We start from the raw sequence: 19,768 nt of genomic DNA, 5'->3' as shown, positions 1-19,768 counted from the left end.
TTGGCTTTAGCTGTTGGTGCGTAAATTTGAATAATAGTGGTATTAACTGGGCTTCCCTGTAGGCGCATGGATATTATCCTATCACAGACAGCGTTGTACCTCATTACTGATCTGGATATGTTCTTTTTGACAATGAATGCAATTCCTCTTCAGTTTGTCATTTCTGGCATAGTAAACCATGTGGTTGTCAGATTAAAAATGGCCAATACCAGTCCATTGCAGCTCACTAATACCTAAGATATCGATGTTTATGCATTTCATTTCATTTTTAACAACTTCCAATTTTCCCAGATTCATACTTTGTACATTCCATGTTCCGATTTTCAATGGATGTTTACAGCTGTTTCTCTTTATTTTGAGTTGTACCCCATCACCAAATGAAGGTCCCGCGGGCTTTTTTTCCCCACGGGCTTTACTCCATTCTCATCATCACGATCAACTCTACTTTGAGGAGGCAACTGTTCCCCAGCCACATTTTGAGTGCCTTCCAACCTGAGGGGCTCATTTTCTGGCCCCTGACAGTGTTCACTGCTATTTATAAGGTTTTCAGTGAGTATATATTTGGAAGTAGTTCGTCACTCTTTCTTCTTAGTCTGTCTTTGTCTGGAAGCTCATCAGCTTTCAGAATCACAGCAACTCACAAGCCACCACAGTACGACAAACTGACAGACGCGTGGCGGTATATATACTCTTATATATCATCCACTCCCCGTGCCCCTATGTGACAATGTAGAACTGTTCCACGGGGTTTCCTAGGCTGTGGTCTTACAAATTGCCAGACCTTTTCCCCGAGGAGCCTCTGGGTGGATTAAAACCACTAACCCTTCCATTTGTAACCCATCACTTAACTAACCAGTGAGAAAACAGACCTGAAATTGATGTTCATCAGGTACACAATGTCAGGAGAGGGGAGGGCCAGGGTAGACAATATCACCGGGAGTTCAGCCCAGCCCAGCGAGACTTGAGCTCACTGGGAAAGCAGGCATCAGAGTTGAGGTGAGCTAGGGGGAGTGGCTGTGTCCAGAGATGAGCCTGGGGGGCTTCTGGGGCAGTCACCACGAGGACGTTTGAGTTCCCTGCCTCTGACACTGCCCAGGCCTCTAAGACAGGGCTCAGAGCAAAGAGCGAAGCATTTACTGGGTGTGGACATCAGGAGGCCAGGGGAGCGGGAGTCTCCCAGTTTGCCTCCTGACTGGAGGGCACTCTGGGGCTTTTTAGGGGAAGGAAAACCAGGATGGCAGAACTTGTGGTCAGGTAGTGTCCTCGAGTTTTTCCATCCCAGTAGTTAGGGTGATCGCAGCTGGGACCTGGCAACCATTTCAATAGCTCCTGAGTGCAGACTTTCCCTTTAGTCCCAGGAAGAGAGTTGCCCCATCCCCCCTCATTTGAGCACCAGGATCTGCTGTGGAGATTAAAGAGGAGTGGATAATTATGGGATGTAGTAAGGGAGCGAGGTCAATTTTACCTGCAGACACTGCTGTAACGGCTACTTGGATTCCATGTTACTTTAGACTAAGCTTCTTGTTGTTGTTAAGTGCCGTGGAGTCAGTTCCGACCCATAGCGACCCTGTACAGGGTTTCCAAGGCTGTAAATCTTGACGGGAGCAGAAAGCCTCATCTTTCTCCTGCGGAACATCTGGTAGTTTCGAACTGCTGACCTTAAGGTTCGCAGCACGATTCGTTACCACTACACTACCAGAGCTCCTTTTAGACTAAGCTAAGCCTTGTCAATAGCCCTGGGTCCTCAGGGCCCCTGGATCTTCAGTGCTCCTGGTTCCTCAGTGCCCCTGGTTCCTCAGTACCCCTGAACTCTCAGTGACCCTGGACACTCAGTACCCTGGATTCTCAGTACCCCTGGATCCTCAGTACCCCTGGATTCTCAGTGACCCTGGATCCTCAGTACCCCTGGATTCTCAGTGACCCTGGATCCTCAGTACCCCTGGATTCTCAGTAATCCTGGATCCTCAGTACCCCTGGATTCTCAGTACCCCTGGATCCTCAGTACCCATGGTTCCTCAGTACCCCTGGTTCCTTAGTGCCCCTGTATTCTCAGTGACCCTTTGCAGGTGTGCACTTACACCCAACGATGAGGCTCAGAGGGCAGTGTGTCTGGGAGGGGGCTCGACAAGGCAGGATGGCCCTCAGCCAGCTCTTTGTCCCTGCTCTTGGCACGCACAGATCCCCAAGCCAAACCTACCACTGTCACATCTGTTCCAACTCACAGCCACCCTACAACACAGAGTATAACAGCCCCACAGTGTTTCCAAGAATGTAAATCTTGGTGGGAGCAGACAGCCAGGACCCTCTCTCCCTCAGAGTGCCTGGTGGGGTCACACCGCCAAGCTTGTAGTTACCAGCTCAATGCCTAACCCACTGCACCTCCAGGGTTTCTTATCTCCAGATAAGAGGGAGAAAAAAACAGCATCCCCCCTGACGGCGGTACCTGAGCAAGGACACAAAACCCCTCAGCTTGCAGCCATTTCCAGAATGTACTCACTGAGAGCGAGCAAGGAGCTCTGGTAGCGTAGTGGTTACGAATCGGGCTGCGAACCAGAAGGTCAGCAGTTCGAAACTACCAGCTGATTCGCGGGAGAAAGATGAGGCGATCTGCTTACGTAAAGATTTACAGCCTCGGAAACCCTATTCAGGGTCGCTATGGGTCGAAACTGACTCGATGGCACTTAACAACAACAACAACAACAACTCACTGAGAGCGTAGTGGTTTCTGAGCTAAGCTGCTAACCGCAAGGTCAGTAGTTCAAATCTACCAGTCCCTCCATGGGAGAACGAGGAGGCTTTCTGCTCCTGTAAAGATTTACACACCACTGGCATCACCACTCCCTGGGAATGGAATTAGAAGCAGACAGGTTTCAACTCTGCTCCTGTCACCTCTCCTCCCCTCATCCCGGCTGTGTCAATGCCCGTCTGAACCACTGCATCTTCTCTCTGTGTGTCCACAGAACATTTTCCTGATGCAACAGCACCATAGCGGCAGGGCTGACCCCAACTTCACCTCCAGGTATGTACATTGTAACTTTGATGGAGCTAGCTTTTGCAGATTGTCATTTTGCCATCTATAACTCCCTTCCCGTCCCCCCCAAACCTGTTACCATGGGGTCGATTCTGACTCACGACGACCCCATGTGTTACAGAGTAGAACTGCCTCTTGGCGTTCTTCTTTATGGAAGCAAATGCCAGACCTTTCTTCCAGGGTGCCATGGGTGGGTTTGAACTTCCAATCTTTAGATTAGCTGTCATTAGGTGACGTACTTTGATTGGTGATGGTCAGGTTAGCATTTTGAACTGCTGGGGATGGAAAGGGCAGTCAGAGATGTTCAAGAAGACCAGCATGTTGGGCAGACAGAGAAACTTGGGAGACTGACCCAGAAGGAGAGGCAGAGAGGGGAGGAGCCAAGGATTTCCTCTTTCCCAGGGGCGGAGGTTGTTGTTATTGTTAAGTGCCGTCAAGTCGGTTCCAACTCATAGTGAACCTGTACAGGGTTTTCAAGGAGTGGCTGATGAGTTTGAAGCTCCGACGTTGCAGTTAGCAGTCCCAAAGTTGTTGTTGTTAGGTACCATCAAGTCAGTTGTGACTCGTAGTGAATTGATGCACAACAGAATGAAACACCGCCCGGTCCTGCACCATCCTCGCAAACGTTGTTAAGCGTCAGCCCATTGCTGCTGCCACTGTGCCAATCCATCTCATCGGTGTGCTTCCTCTTTTTCACAAACCCTCCACTTTACCAAGCAAGACGTCCTTCTCCAGGGACTGATCCCTCCTGGCAAAATGTCTAAAGTATGAGAGGCGAACTCTCACCATCCTGGCTTCTAAGGAATATTCTGACGGTACTGCTTCCAACACAGATTTGTTCATTCTTCTGGCAGTCCATGGTACGTTTAACATTCTTCTCCAACACCAGAACTCAAGTGCATCAATTCTTCCACCATCTTCCTTATTCACTGTGCAACTTTCACATGCATTTGAGGTTATTGAAAATCACTTTAGTCCTCAGGCTGACATCTTTGCTCTTAAACATTTTAAAGAGGTCTTGAGCAGCAGATTGGCCTAATGAAATATATTTGATTTTTTGACTGCTGCTTCCATGAGTGTTGATTGTGGATCCAGACAAAAAGAAGTCTTTGCCAACCTCAATCTTTTCTCCATTTATCATGTTATTCACTGGTCCAGTGGTGAGGATTTTTGTTTCCTTTACATTGAGGTGCAATCCATAATGAAGACTGTGTTCTTTGATCTTCATCAATACAGCAAGCAAGGTTGTATCATCTGCATATCGCAGGTTGTTAATGAGTCTTCCTCCAATCCTGATGCCACGTTTGTCTTCATATAATCCAGCTTCTTGGATTATTTGCTCAGCATACAGATTGAATAAGTATGGTGAGATAAAACAAGCCTGGTTTACACCTTTCCTGATTTTAAACCATTCAGCGTTCCCTTGTTCTGTTCAAACAACTGCCTCTTGGTCCATATACAAGTTCCTCGTGAGCACAATTAAGCATTTAGGAATATTAATACTTTGCAGTATTGTCTATGGCTTGTCTTGATCCACACAATTGAAAGCCTTTGCATAGTCAATAAAGCACAGGTAAACATCTTTCTGGTCCTCTCTGCTTTCAGCCAAGATCCATCTGATGTCAGCAGTTGATATCCTTCGTTCCGGATTCTCATCTGAATGTGGCTTGAACTACTTGCAGTTCTCTGTCAATGTACTGTGGCAGTCATTTTAAAATAATCTGCAGCAAAATTTTACTTGCATGTAATATTAATGATATTGCCTGATGATTTCCACATTCTGTTGAGTCATCTCTCTTTGGAATGGGCACAAATATGTTTCTCTTTCAATCAATTAGCTAGGTAGCTGTTTTCCAAACTTCTTGGCAGAGATGAGTGAGTGCCTCCAGGGCTGCATCAGTTTGTTGAAAGATTTCAATCTGTATTCCTTCAATTCCCAATGCCTTGTTCTTTGCCAGTGCCTTCAATGCGACATGGCCTTCTTTTTTCAGTATCATTGACTCTTGATCATATACTACCTCTTGAAATGGTTTAACATTGTCCATTTCTTTTTGGTACAGTGACTCTGTGGGTTCCTTCAATCTTCTTCTGATGCTTTCTGCATCATTCACTATTTTGCCCATGTTGTTGTTATTAGGTGCCATTGATTTGGTACCTACTCATAGCAACCTTATACATAACAGAAGACTCATTAACAACCTATTATATGCAGACGATACAACCTTGCTTGCTGAAATAGAAGAGGACATAAAATACTTAGGATTTTACCCATGGACTCCTTCGATATTCCATGTCAAGGCTTGATTTTTTCCCCTCAGTTCCATCAGCTTGAGAAATAATTCCAGGTCTTTTACACATTTCATTTTAATACTTAACTTTTTCTTCTTGAACTGTCCTTTGAAATTTTTTGTTCAGCTCTTTTACTTCCTCATTTCTTCTATTTGCTTTAGCATCGCTACGCTGGAGAACAAGTTTCAGAGTCTCTTCTGATATCCATTTTGGTCGTTTCCTTCTTCCTTGTTGTTGTTAAGTGCCGTCGAGTCGGTTCCTACCCATAGCGACCCTGTATAGGGTTTCCAAGGAGCAGCTGATGAGCTTAAACCGCCAACCTTGCAGTTCAAACGGCTTTGCAGTCTGGTGCGTTAACCCACTGCACCACACCCTTTTGCTTTCTCTCTGTAGGATGTTCTTGAGGTCATTCCACAACTCTTCTGATCTTCAGTCATTAGTGTCTAATTCATCAAATCTATTCTTGAGATGATCTCTGAATTCATGTGGATTGTGTTCAAGGTCAAATTTTGGCTCTCATGGACTTGTTTTAATTTTCTTCAGCTTCATCATGAACTTGCATATGTCAACTGATGGTCTGTTCCACAATCTGCCCCTGACCTTGTTTTGGTGGATGATATGGAGCATTTCCATCATCTTTTTTCACAGATGTAGTCAATTTGATTACTGTGTATTCCATCTGGTAAGGTCCATGTGTATAGTCATCTTTTTATTGTTTAAAAAAAGTATTTGAAATGAAGAAATGATTGGTCTTGCAGAATCCTATCATGCGATCTCCAGCACCATTTCTATCACCAAGGCCATATTTCCCAAATGCTGATCCTTCCTCTTGGCTTCCAGCCTTTGCATTCCAATCACCAGTAATGATCAACACATCTTGATTGCATGTTTGATCAATTTCAGACTGAAGAAGTTGGTGGCTGTTATTGTTGTTAAGTGCCGTTGAGTCAGTTCTGACTCATAGCGACCCTTCAGTTCAAACTGACCTTGCCTTCCAGCCAAGAAGTTGATGGACTTGTTCAATTTCCTAATTACTGGCTTTAGTAGTTGGTGCATAGATTTTAATAATAGTGATATTAACTGGCCTTCCTTGAAGGGTATGGATAGTACCCTGTCACACACAGCATTATCCTCAAGGTGTTGTTGTTGGATTGGTAAATCTTGTTGGTTGTGGTGGGTGTCATTGAGTCGATAGAGTAATGCTGCCCCATAGAGTTTTCTTGGCTGTGATCTTTACAGAAGCTGATCACCAAGGCTTTCTACTGCATAGCCTTTGGGTGGGTTCAAACTGCCAACCTTTCAGTGTATAGCTAAACACTTGTCTGTAATCATGCAAAAAGGTGTGGCATACCAGTGTAACATTATGCAAGAGAGGACGGATATAGATTCTCTGAGCAACAATGAGGGAGTTTTGAGGCCATCATCTTCAGCAAACTCCAGGAATACCTGCCCGAGGAAGGGACCATCCTTCCAAGATCTGTAGGAAGAGTGGACATTAACAAGACAGAGAGAAGATAAAAGCATACCAGGGAGAGAAGCAGTGTGTTCAGATGCTCTGGGGCAGGACTGGAAGGTGAAGAGAACAAAGAGCATCATGGGAAGGTGATGTGACAAGGTTCTACAGGGGCCAGAGCACGTAGAAGAGTCCGTTAAGAGAACCCATCGGGAGGAAAGAGATGATGGGCTCAGACCTGCATTTCAACGAGATGTGCCAGCCAGCTGTAGGGTGGGGAGTGAAGCAGAGGGTAGTGAGAATGACGTGCAGGTAGGCTGGGAGACTGGTGCCATGCTGCAGGGAGACGGTTGGGTGGAGACCAAGATGTGCATGGAAGGATGTGGAAAGAGGTAGCTGCGAGGACTTGGGGGATGCCGTGAGAGCCAGAAGGTGCATGGACGTTGTTTTGTTTCCTGGCTTGCCTCGTTCTGAGGAGGGGTTCCAAACAGCAAGAGAGACACCGATGGAAGATCAGGTACTTACATAAGATCATTGTTAGGTTCCGTCGAGTTGGTTCCAGTACATGGAGACTCCATGAACATGGCTTGGTGCTGTGTGTAACTGACAAGTCCTTGAGTCCCTGTCATCAGTACCACACAGGCAAGAATGGGTCAAAAATAATAATAAAAGAAGCACATTTAAAATAAACAGGTAAAAGTGGAAAATAAAGGGATGGGGAAAGCTCTACGAGAAGACCTAATCAAGCAATCGAATGAAAAATAAACAAGAGAGCCCCAGTGATGATATTATTTGTAGATAAGAGATCATTTCAAGACCAAGTATGTTTGTCTTGTCTATATGTACAAATACAAATCTCTGTGCTCCAAGCAACATGGCAAGTACTCAAGGCAACCACTGCTCGAAATGTAAACAGGTCTTGATTAAAACACAGTAATTGTGAAAGATTTTAATACGCTGCTTTTAGAATCTGACAGATTAAGTAGGCAAGAAACAAACAAGACCACGGAACAGGGGTCCTCACTGGGGGCAATGGATTATATGAAGATGATCCTGACATCAGGATTGGAGGAAGGCTCATTAACAGTGTGCAGTAGGCAGATGACACAACCTTGCATGCTAGATGTGAATGAACTGCAGAATGAGGTTTTGCAGTCTCACCCCAAGGTATACTTGGCACAGTTGTTTTATGCTCAGTTATAAACCAAGAGGTTTCCAGTTCAAATTCACCCAGCGGCACCAGAGACTAAAGATGTGGTGATCTCCTTACATAAGTTCATTGTTAGGTTCCGTCGAGTTGGTTCCAATTCATGGAGACCCCAAGTACAACAGAATGAAACAACTAAACACTGCCCAATCCCATGCCTTTCTTATAATCATTACAGTTGAGTCCATTGCTGGGTTATTGTTTTTTTAAAGCTTCTATCGAGAATTGAGTGTTAGATTACAAGAGAACATCAGTTTTGCACTCATCCTATCGTATTTTGTTTCATTGCAATGATTACAATCCCCTCCGTGCATCTTCATTAAACAGTATTTGCTTCTATTCCCTCTTTTTTTTTGCGTTGTCCACAAAAACACTCAGGAATATAGAATCATTTAAATAACCAAAGAGTACATTCTGTAAGTCTGCCTCCTGGCTGCCAACACTCAGTCCCTCTCTTTCCATGAGTCTAGAGTCCTCAGCTGCTCCCTCTCTCCATATCATCATCTCTGGTGTCGCTGCTTCTCTGGATAATATCCCACATTCCACTCATGTTCTTCTCCCTTGACAGTCCTCTGTTCCTGGATTGTACAATTAACTGCTCCCTCCTTTTTGTTACAAAACTTCTACCTTTACAGTTGTGACAGTTGCAATTAGTGATGATAACAATTACTCACTGTTGAATCATAAGAATCTTATCCCCATCTCCTTTCACCAGACCTACTGAGACAAGATGAAACCTATTCAATGGAGACTCTACCTTCTCTGCACACTCTGAAAGTAAACTCCCTCTTGAAAACTTGTAAGCCAAGTCACTTTATGCCTTTATGTTATTGTTGTTGTTACGTGCCGTTGAGTCAGTTCTGACTCATAGCAACCCTGTATAGGGTTTCCGAAGAGATGCTGGTAAGCTTGAACTGCCAGCCTTGTGGTTCAAACTGACCTTGCAAGCTAGCACATTAACCTGCACCAGTACTCCTTTATGGCCCTCCCATTTTAGGTAGCCAGTGTCTAAGTTGCCTTTCCCTATCAATCCTATGTACAGAGGGGATAGGATTGATCCTTGATGTAAAGACTCCTTCCCTCTCAGTTGGTATTTAGAATTACTACATCCATAAGTATAGGTCAAGTTCATTAAATTGTAGCAATTTACACTCATTTCCTTTACCAAATTTCTTTATCTTCCTCTAGTCGAGTTCTGATCATGAAGCCATCAAAGCTAGGTCCAATGGTTCCTATCTGCAGGTTTGGGCATTCTTGTGCATCTCCCCTCACTTCATATCAGCCGGATGCTTCACTTTCAGCTCTAACCCTCAGTGGCTATGTCCTCGTCCATGGGCTCAGGAGAACCCAGGTCTCACCACACTTCAGACCAGCCCTCTTCCTTTTCTCTCTATCTCCAGGTCAACGGGAGTCTATGGAATATGGTGGAACTCAGTCCATATCTTCACTGCTGCCTTTCCCCCTCTTCCACTCACCAGTAGACCAACGTGGTCACCAGCAAGCTTACATGCCTGCTCATACGTTCCCTTTGAGAGCCCATTGTTTTGTCATTGTTTATCCAGTTCATTGTTGCTAATCCTCTACTTTACCACATAGGATGTCCTTTTCCAGGGACTGCTGTCCTCGAAAGTATAATATTCTGGATGTACTTCTTCCAATACATATTTGCTCGTTCTCCTGGATGTTCATGGAATAGTCAATATTCATTCTTCTTTGGTCTTCCTTATTCATTGTCCAGCTTTTGCATACATATGACATGATTGAAAATATCATCGCTTAGGTCAGGCATGCTTTGTTCTCATAGTCACATCTTCGTTTTTGAGTACTTGAAACAGGTTTTTTTGCAGCAGATTTGCTCAGTGCAATATCATTTGATTTCTTCTGTTTCCATGGAGGTTGATTGTGGATCCAAGTAAAATGAAATCCTTGGCAACTTCAATCTTTCTCCATTTTTCATGATGTTCCTCATTGGTCCATTTGTGATGATCTTTTCTTTCTGAATGTCGAGGTGTAATCCAGATTGAAGGCTACATACAGTCTTTGATCTTCATCAGTAAGTGTCTCAAGTCCTCTTCGTTTCCAGGAAGCAAGGTTGTATCATCTGCATATCGCATATCACTAATGAGCCTTGCTTCTATCCTGAAATCATGGTTTTCTTCATATAATCCAGTTTCTCAGATTAGTTTCTCGGCATACACAATGAATACATATGGTGAAAGGATACAGCCCTGGCACACACGTTTCCTGATTTTAAACCTCTCACCATTTCCTTCTTCTGTTCTAACGACAGCCTCTTGGTCTATGTACAGTTTCCACATGAGCACTGTGGAATTTCTAGTCTTCAAAATGCTATCCTTAGTTCGTTTTGATCCACAAAGTCAAATGCCTTTGTTTACTCTGATGGCCAATTTCCAAAATACACAAGTAAACATGTTTCTGGTCTTCTTGGCTTTCAGCCAAGATCTAGCTGATGTCAGCAATGATGCCCTCCATTCCACATCACCTTCTGAATCTGACTTGAATTTCTGGCAGTTTCCTGCTGATGTACTATTGCTACCATTCCTGAATTCTCTTCAGCAAAAATTCATTGGCATGTACTATGAATGATATTGCTTGATACGATCTGCACTCTGTTACATCACTTATCTTTGGAGTGGGCACAAATATGGATCTCTTTTAATCAGTTGGCGTTGGAGGAGAGAGTACTTCCAATGCTATATTGTTTTATTGAAACATTTAAATCGGTGTCTTGTCAATTTCTGTTGTTGTTAAGTGCCGTCGAGTTTGTTCTAATTCACAGAGACCCTGTATAGGGTTTCCAAGTCTGTAAGTCTTTATGGAAGCAGAAAATCTCATCTTTCTCCCATGGAGCAAGTGGTGGATTTGAACCGCTGATCTTGTGGTGAACACTCCAATGCATAAGTCAATACACTACCAGGGATATAATCCTGGAATCCTTCTGGATTTTTTTCTCCATGTCTCAGTTTACTTTTGGTTTACTAACTCTAGGTCTTTGCACATTTTGTTATAATACTTGACTTTGTCTTTTTGAGCCACCCTTTGAAATGAAATTGTTCTCCTCTATGAAATGTTCTGTTCGGCTCTTTTTCTTCATTATTTCTCCCAGTCACTTTAGTGTCTCTACTTTCAAGAGCAAGTTTCAGAGGATATGTTGTTGTTGTTAGGTGCTATGAAGTCAGTACTGACTCCTAGCGACTGTACGCACAACAGAACGAAACACCACCGGTCCTGCACCAACCTCACAGTTGTTCCTACACCTGAGCCCACTGCTGCCCCCACTGTGCTAATCCATCTCGCTGGAGGTCTTCTTATTTTTCTCTGACCCTCCACTTTACTAAACATGGTGTCCTTCTCCAGAGACTCCTGATAACATGTCCAAAGTATGAGAGACAAAGTCTGGCCATCGTGGCCTCCAAGGAACATTCTGGTTGTACTTCTTCCAGCACAGATTTGTTTGTTCTTTTGGCAGTTCATGGTACTTTCTTCTCCTCTAACACCATAACTCAAATGCATCAATTCTTCTACGGTCTTCCTTAGCTTGGGTCAGGTGCACTTTGGTCCTTAGATTGACATCTTTGGTCTTAAACACTAAAGAGATCTTGTGCTGCAGATTTACCGAATGCAATCCATTGTTTGATTTCTTGACTGCTCCTTCCATGAGTGTTGATCAGAGGATATAGAAACTATTAAAGGAAATATGATAAATCATTATATGCAGTACAGTAATAATAAAATTGTGATGTTGGATGGTCTTTGAAAGAAATAACATGCAAATTAATTAAACTTACTTAGAAAATATAGAAACTCAGAAGGGGAGGTTGGCAGAAGAATGATGAAGACAGGTGAAGACACAGGGAGGTCGGCAAGGGCTAAAGGAGCTAGAGGTAATAGTGATATATACACAAGACAGCAGTGTTCTGTGGGACGATACACAGACAGAGACACAGGCTGAGTGAGTATGGGAGGGAGTACACCCACAAATACCTAAGAGTTTGGATGACGATATTTGTACTTGGATACTTACCTTTCCTGCAAACACAGCTATGAATGTGGTGGCTCATACAGGGGACAAAACAATGAAAACTTCTTAGATAGTATCAAACATCTTAGGACAATGGCCTCAGAACCATAGTCTCAGGGGGTACCGTGGTCCATTGGCACAACGTAGTCCACAAAGGCAATGTTCTACATCCTGCATTGCTGAGTAGTGTCTGGGATCTTGAAAGCTCATGAGTGGCCGTCTAAGGTGCAACTATTGGTCTCTCCATGTGCGTAAGAAAGTGATGAAAATTAAAGATGCTTGGAATGAATTAATCCAATGGACTCCTGGAACGTATGAGCATCGGTCTCCACGACTCTGAGATCAGTAGAACTAGATGGTGTCCAGCTACCACTACCAACGGCCCTGAAAGGGATCATGTTAGAGTACCCTGGATAGAGTAGGAGAAAATGTGAAACAGAACACCAAAGATTTTTTTTTAAAGTATTAGCCTTATTGGTCAGAAAGAACGGAGGAACCTGAGACCACGGCTTTTGACCAATTTCAAGTCTGGAAAGGAACTCACCCTTGTAGCTCAATTTTCAGCCAATCACTAGATAGATATATGTGGGAGTGGGACAACAGCACTCGTAAGGTACACTCACAATGGAATGGCCAATTAATTAAAATCAAAAGGGCAACATTTATCTAAGGACAAAGTTGAGAAGGGAAGGGAGGGGTGGAATGGGACTAGGAAGCAGAGGGAGGAAGTAGGAGAACTGTTGTTCCATGGAGGGGATTACAATCACAGAGATGAATCAGAGGGTCAGATTGTTGAATGTAAAACTGATGATCTTGTCTGTGAACCTTCATTCAATTCACAATAGAAAGTTTTTAAAAAGAAAGAAAAAATTAAAACTCAAGAGAGGGTAGATCTCAACATGCCTGTCTTCTCTCTTTCACATTCCCAGAGGCCCTCAGTCAGCTTTTGGAAATGGATGGGTGAGTGTGAGTGTGTGAGTGTGTGAGTGAGTGAATGAGTGTGTGTGAGAGTGAATGAGTGTGTGTGAGTGAGTGTGTGTGTGTGTGTGAGAATGAGTGTGTGAGGGTATGAGTGAAAGTGTGAGCGTGTGACTGTGTGAGTGAATGAGTGTGTGTGAATGTGTGAGTGTGTGTTAGTGTGTGAGTGTGTAAGTGAGTCTGTGAGCGAATAAATGTGTGAGTGAATGAATGAGTGAGTGTGTGAGTGACTGTGAGTGTGTGAGTGTGTGTGAGTGTATGAGTGAGTGAGTGTGTGTGAGTGAGTGTATGAGTGAATGAGTGTGTGTGAGTGAGTGTGTGAGTGAGTGAGTGTGTGAGTGTGTGTGAGTGAGTGAGTGTGTGTGAGTGAATGGACAATGCTTTTTACTCTGCCTCTGGTCTCCAGTAACACATGTTCCCATTGCCTTTGCAGCATAAAGCGACCCACAATATCCACTGTTACTCTGGACATAGCTAATAAGGAAGTTTCTTGCATCGACTTCCATCCACTGGTATGTCCCAGACCTTTGCTGGCCCCTCATCTGTATTCTTAAAGAGTAACGGCGGCAGGCATCAGTTGCCCTTTCCTTGAAGGGCTGGTCTAGCCCTCATTCAGGATCTGGAAATGGAGGTGACCCTGTGCTGGATGTCAGTGTCACCAGGGCTGCCCCTTCCTGACTCACGGTCCTCGGACCAGGTGTGTTTCTTGTTGGTTGTCTGCAGAACTGCCCCTGGCTGATTCAGGTAACAGCACTCCCAGGCATACCCAAGAGAACTGAAAACCTCCATCCACACAAAACATGTGCCCAAGTGCTCATGGCAGCCTTATTCACAATAACCCCAACGTGGAAACCACCCAGATACCATCAGCACCTGAATGTATGAACCACATGTGGTGTATCCATGTCATGGAATATTATGCAGTTATACTTAGGAATAAGGTTCTGATGCATATCACAACAGATACGAACCTTGAACACATAAGAACTAAAAGCATCCAGAAACAAAGGAACAAACTTTGTGCCGTTCCATTGATAATGAAATGTTCAGAACAGACAAATCCATAGACAGAACGTGGATTAGTGTTAACCTACAGGCTAGGGAAGAGAAGGAATTGGGAATGACTATTCATGGGTATGGATTTTGTTGTTATTACTTAGTATTGTTGAATCCGTTCCACTCATAGGTTTCTGACCCTGTATAGGGTTTCTGAAGAGTGGCTGGTGGGTTTGAACCACCAACATTACAGTTAGCTGGCCAGTGCATATCCTACCATGCCACAGCAAAACTCCTTTAGGGTGACGGAACATGTTGGAACTAGACAGCGGTGATGATCTCAGGATATAATAAAAATACTAAAAACTACTGAACGATTTGTTTAAAGGAATCCCTGTGTACAAATGGTTAATGTGTTTGGCAGCTAACCAAAAACGTTTGCGGTTTGAGTCCACTCAGAGGCATGGCAGAAAAAAGACCTGGTGACCCATTTCCCCAAACCAGCCATTATAACGTCGTTCTATTCAGGCATTCATGGGTCAGAATCAACTCAACAACAACTAACAATGACAACTTGGGCTCTCAAGACACTGGGTGGTGGTGGAAGGACTTGGTAGCAGACCTGGCCTCTTCTGACGATGGCAGTGACCAGGTCGGACTCTTCTCCCAATTCAGATGGCAGGAAAAAGCAGCAGATGAGCTTGGGGCAGGCATGCCCTTCATCAGTAGTTCCAGTGGGCAGCCAAGAAGTTATCAGGTGCCCTGACAACAGGGGCTGACAAGTCACTGCTCAGAGAAGGCCCAGCTGGCAAGGAGTGGCTATGGGGTCAGGGCTGAAGGATGATGGGACTGACAGAAGGAAACCTTCATTGGGTTGGGTTAGTTTAGGTTGGGTTGTGTTTTTATGGGTTGACTTGGGTTGGATTGGATGGGTTTGATTGACTTGGGTTGGGTTGGGTTGGGTTTAATTGGGTTGACTTGGGTTGGAATGGATGGGTTTTGTTGACTTGGGTTGGGTTGACTTGGGTTTAATTGGGTTGACTTGGGTTGGGTTGGGTTGGGTTTAATTGGGTTGACTTGGGTTGGAATGGATGGGTTTTGTTGACTTGGTTGGGTTGACTTGGGTTGGGTTAGTTTAGATTGGGTTTATTTGGGTTGATGGGTTAGATTGGATGGGATTAGTTGATTTGCTTGGGTTGAGTTGACTCGGGTTGGGTTAGTTTAGGTTGGGTTGGGTTTATTTGGGTTGGCTTGGGTTGGAATGAATGGGTTTGGTTGACTTGGTTGGTTCAACTTGGGTTTGGTTGACATGGTTAGTTCAACTTGGGTTGGGTTGACTTGGGTTGGGTTGACTTGGTTGGGTTGGATTGACTTGGGTTAGGTTGGGTTGACTTGGGTTGTTTTGAGTTGACTTGGGTTGTTTTCCTCTATGAAGATTGTTCCATGCTTGACTGGTCACTGGGGAGTTTGGATGCTGGACTCTGTCCCTGAGATGGCTATTTGAACGTCAGTCACAGCTGCCTCGGAACCTCCTTACCCCTGAGAGGGTGTTCACATGAGAGCACAGCAGCATCCCATTTGAGAGGGGTCGGAGTCTCTGGGAGTGTAAAGAAAAAGGCACAGACCTCCCTCTCCCTGTGGTGAAATGTCCAAGGAGAAGGAGCTCTCAGGTTGAGGTGATGGGGGCCACCACACCCCAGGACCTATTGGTGCTCCCTCTTTAGAATGCCTTATCTTCCTTCTCAAGGGTAAGGGCAATCTGTCCTCAGAGACAGCCCATTCCCAAGGCTCCAGAAAGGCCTCACTGAGGGCAGAGGCCAAGAACAGCAGACTGGGAAGGACTGGGGGCCAGAAGGAAGGTTTCTTTTAAAACTTGATTTGAATCTTGTATTCTGCTCCATGGTAAATCCAGGTTTGTCTTAATATAAAACTATTTCTAGACACCCAAAGTTTCCTCATTCTATGGCTTTGAGCCCCTGGCACACCTTGGAGGGCACCACACAGCCCACTTTGAGAAACTTGTTTAAGGCCATTGGACTAATGCCTGCTTCACTACTTTCCTATTGTTTGTCCATTCCAGCTCATCCATTCATTGATGCATCAGTTCATTCTTTTCCCATGCCTCCTGCGTGCCAAGTATTGTATAAGATGGGTCTGTTCCCTGTAAAACAATGGGGATTTGGTTGTGCTCCAAAGCTTGGGCAAACTTTGAGTGTTTAATCTCCATAAAGTCAATCATGGTTACAGAGTGAGACCTAGCAATCTGTTCCCATTAAGATTATAGCCCAAGAATCCCTACAGACAGTTGTACGTTGTCACATGAGGGTGACATGAATAAAAAAATCAACTCACCAGCACCCAACAACAACAAGGCATTAGGGCCACTTTATCAGGGGACCCAGACAGCAGCGTTTCCAAAGCCTCCTGTTGTCAGTTTGCCTCACCTAGGTCTTCACTGGGGCTGGGCTCCCTGGGACCCTCATGGGTGAACATCTCTGTCTCTCTCCACTGTAGACAGCGCTCATTTCCATTGGATGTGACGTGAGCAAAAAGCTCGTCATTCAGAAGTAAGTGTATTGATACCGGATGAGGGTGTGTGTGGGGCATATGGATGGGATGGGATTGGGTAATGATATATTGATATCGGGGGGGGGGTAGAGTGGGGGTGTTTGTAGATGGCATGGGGTTGGGTATATTGACATATTGATATAGGAATGAAATACATAAAGAGCGATGTCTTAGGCATAAGTGAACTGAAATGGACTGATATTGGCTATTTTTAATCTGACAATCATAGCAATGGTTTACTATGCAGGGAACAACAAATTCAAGTGGAATGGCTTTGAATTTATCATCAAAAAGAATATTTCAAGATCATTCATGAAGTACAACACTGTCTGTGATAGGATAATATCGATACAAGGAAGATCAGTTAATACTATTACTCAAATTTACGCATCAACCAAATACCAATGATGATGAAAATGAAGAATTCTACCAACTTCTTCAGTCTGAAATTGATCAAACATGCAAACAAGATGTATTGACAATTCGACCTGGAGATGAGATGAGAGAAGAGGAAGGGTTGGTTGGTCCAAAGTGTGGTGAGACCTGGGGACTCCTGAGCCCATGGACAAGGACATAGCCACAGAGGGCTAGAGCTGAGAGTGAAGCATCCAGCTGGTATGAACTGAAGAGAGACGCACAAGAACACCCAAACTTGTAGATAGAATTCATTCAACCTAGCTGTGATGGCTTGGTGATCAGATCTGACTAGAGGAAGATAAAAAAATATTTTTGATAAAGGAAACAAGTGTAAATTGCTACAATTTGAAGAGCTTAACCTATACTTTTGGATGTAGTCATTCAAAATACCAACTGAGAGGGAAGGAGTTTTCACATCAAGTATCAATCCTATCCTTTCTGTATACAGGGTTGATAGGGATGGGCAACTTAGACATTGGCTACCTAAAATGGGGGCTATTAAGGCACAAAGTGACTGGCTTACAAATTTTCAAGGGGAAGTTTAGTTTCAGAGTGTGTGGAGAAGGTAGATGAATAAATCTTATCTTGTCTAGATGGGTCTGGTGAAAGGAGATGGGGATAAGATTCTTATGATTCAAGAGTGAATAATTGTTATGACTAATTGAGACTGTCACAACTGTAAAAGTAGAAGTTTTGTAACAAAAAGGGAGAGTAGTTAACCTTACAGTCTAGGAACAGAGGACCCTAGGACCATCAAGGGAAAAGAGTATGAGCGGAATGTGAGGCCCTATCCAGAGAAGCAGTAACACCAGAGATGGAGGCAGAGATGAGGACATGGAGACAGGGAGTAGCTGAGGACTCTAGAGTCATGGAAAGAGAAAGGCTGTGTGCTGGCGGTCAGGAGGCAGGCTTGCAGAATGTGCCCTTTGGTTGTTTAAATGATTATATATTCCTAAGTGTTTTTGTGTACATTCCCCTCATCCCCCCCCACACACAAAATAGAGAAAATAGAAGCGAATACTGTTGAATGATGATGCACTTGGGAGATTATAATCATTGCATGAAACGATGAGTGTAAAATTGGTGTTCTCCCATGTAAACTATCACTCACTCAATTCACAATACAAACATATATATATATGATGTGAACTGTAGCAGTTACTCTCTACCAGCTTCTCTGTGGGAATAAGATGAGGGTTTCTGCTTCCACAAAAATTTACAGCCTCAGAAACCCTATACAGGTTCACTGTAACTAATTCAATGGAATGTAACAATATAAATATATATATATAGTTGCTAAGTGTTAAGAAATATATATACTATTTCTCCCGTAGCAACAACTGTGATCTTTTGATCACATTCTGAGTTTTTTTTCTTATTTCTAAAATCTATGTTAGAAACACAGGTTCTCCTCCTTCAATTAGCACCTGTCCAACGTTTCTATAGCTTTAGGTGAATTTTCAAGACTTTTTTTAGTGGCTTTCAACAGGAAAGACCTGGCTAAGCTTTAGCTATAGGGAATGAAATATCCTGAGATATTGCTATCTTGAAAAAAGTCCCTTCCAACAACTCAGAGGCTAGACTCAAGGCAGAAGGGCTCTCTCACACCGCTCTTCAAAACCTGAAGAAACACTTCAGGACAATAACATAAGCATCATTAGGTGTTGACGGCTGTTTGGCAGTTTATCCTCAAGGTTGTGATCTTCACTGAACTTACTCATTATTATGGGTCCTGGAGAAAGCATGCTGAGAGGTGAAGGTTAGACCTACCTTAGGTAACTGAAGGTTAGAGATGTGTATTGTATCACCTGTTTTTGCTGAAAATTTAAAGGGTGATGTTATCTTCTCCTAGCTAGTGTTCAATAATGCTGAATTTTTTCTCTGGTAATTGTCTAGTCAAGTAAAGACAAAGGGAAAGCACAGTTGGAGATCTTGGAGATCCCATGAAACAGTCAAGGAAGAAAGAATGGTTAGGGACATCTTGTCAATTCTCTGGTCCTGTAGCTCCTGTTTGTAGCTAGAGCTAAGCAGCTTTCCAATTTTTGTTTAGAAAGGGCTTTGTAGCAGTAGTCTAGAAGGAAGTGAGTGGAGAGGAGAGCTTGTGTTGAAGCTGCACTAACAGGCCTAATGATTTTAATTAATTCTTAAATTTATTTTCAGTGACTTAAAGATGTACTAGTCAAGCAAGCGGGCTGTTTTTCACTAAGATTATGGGTTTATTTGGGGGGGATGAGGCAACTACTAAAGATCATAGGAAGGATAAAACTCCTATTTCAGTCACACTAGCATATACACTGGACTGTCAGGCTTGTACAAACATACAAGCAGAAATATAGCAAAGCAGTGCTGGCATTGAGAGCTACTATTTCTGAGGCAGCTTTCAGGTCATTGCACCTGCAAGGTGCAGGTAATTTCTTCTTTGGATGGAAATTTTATCCCCATAATGGTGGTGGTGGTTATGTGCTGTTGAGTCAGTTCCGACTCATAGTGACCCTGTACAGGATTTCCAAGGCTGTAAATCTTTACGGGAGCAGAAATCCTCATCTTTTTTCCCACGGGACAACTGGTAGTTTCGAACTGCTGTTCCTGAAGTTAGCAGCCCAATTCGTAACCACTACACTAATAGAGTGGCCATAATACCCCTGAGTGGTACATCTAAAGTAATCTGCTAGAATCCTCAATATAAAAAGGAAAAAAGCAGAGGGAAGGGAGGGGTACATCACATTTTGAAAATGCTTAAACTAGATGAAATGTATCTGTTATTACAACTCCTGCAGTGCCCAAATA

The 19,768-nt window shown here is 43.7% G+C and overlaps 1 protein-coding gene across 1 annotated transcript in view; it reads left to right on the top strand.

Moving 5' to 3' along the window:
* The window catches only part of CATSPERD (catsper channel auxiliary subunit delta), a 106,302-nt gene that overhangs the window by 69,280 nt on the left and 17,254 nt on the right, over positions 1–19,768 (top strand). Inside the window, exons 11-13 of the mRNA XM_006869024.1 lie at positions 2,961–3,019; positions 13,434–13,512; positions 16,511–16,563. Coding sequence (XP_006869086.1) covers positions 2,961–3,019; positions 13,434–13,512; positions 16,511–16,563 — 191 coding nt within the window. The remainder of the gene's footprint in view (positions 1–2,960; positions 3,020–13,433; positions 13,513–16,510; positions 16,564–19,768) is intronic.

The sequence above is a fragment of the Chrysochloris asiatica genome, unplaced genomic scaffold (assembly GCF_000296735.1).
Source record: "Chrysochloris asiatica unplaced genomic scaffold, ChrAsi1.0 scaffold00125, whole genome shotgun sequence".
Taxonomy (NCBI): Eukaryota; Metazoa; Chordata; class Mammalia; order Afrosoricida; family Chrysochloridae; genus Chrysochloris; species Chrysochloris asiatica.
Note: the sequence above shows the minus strand (reverse complement) of the source record. Positions and strands in the feature narration are given on the sequence as shown.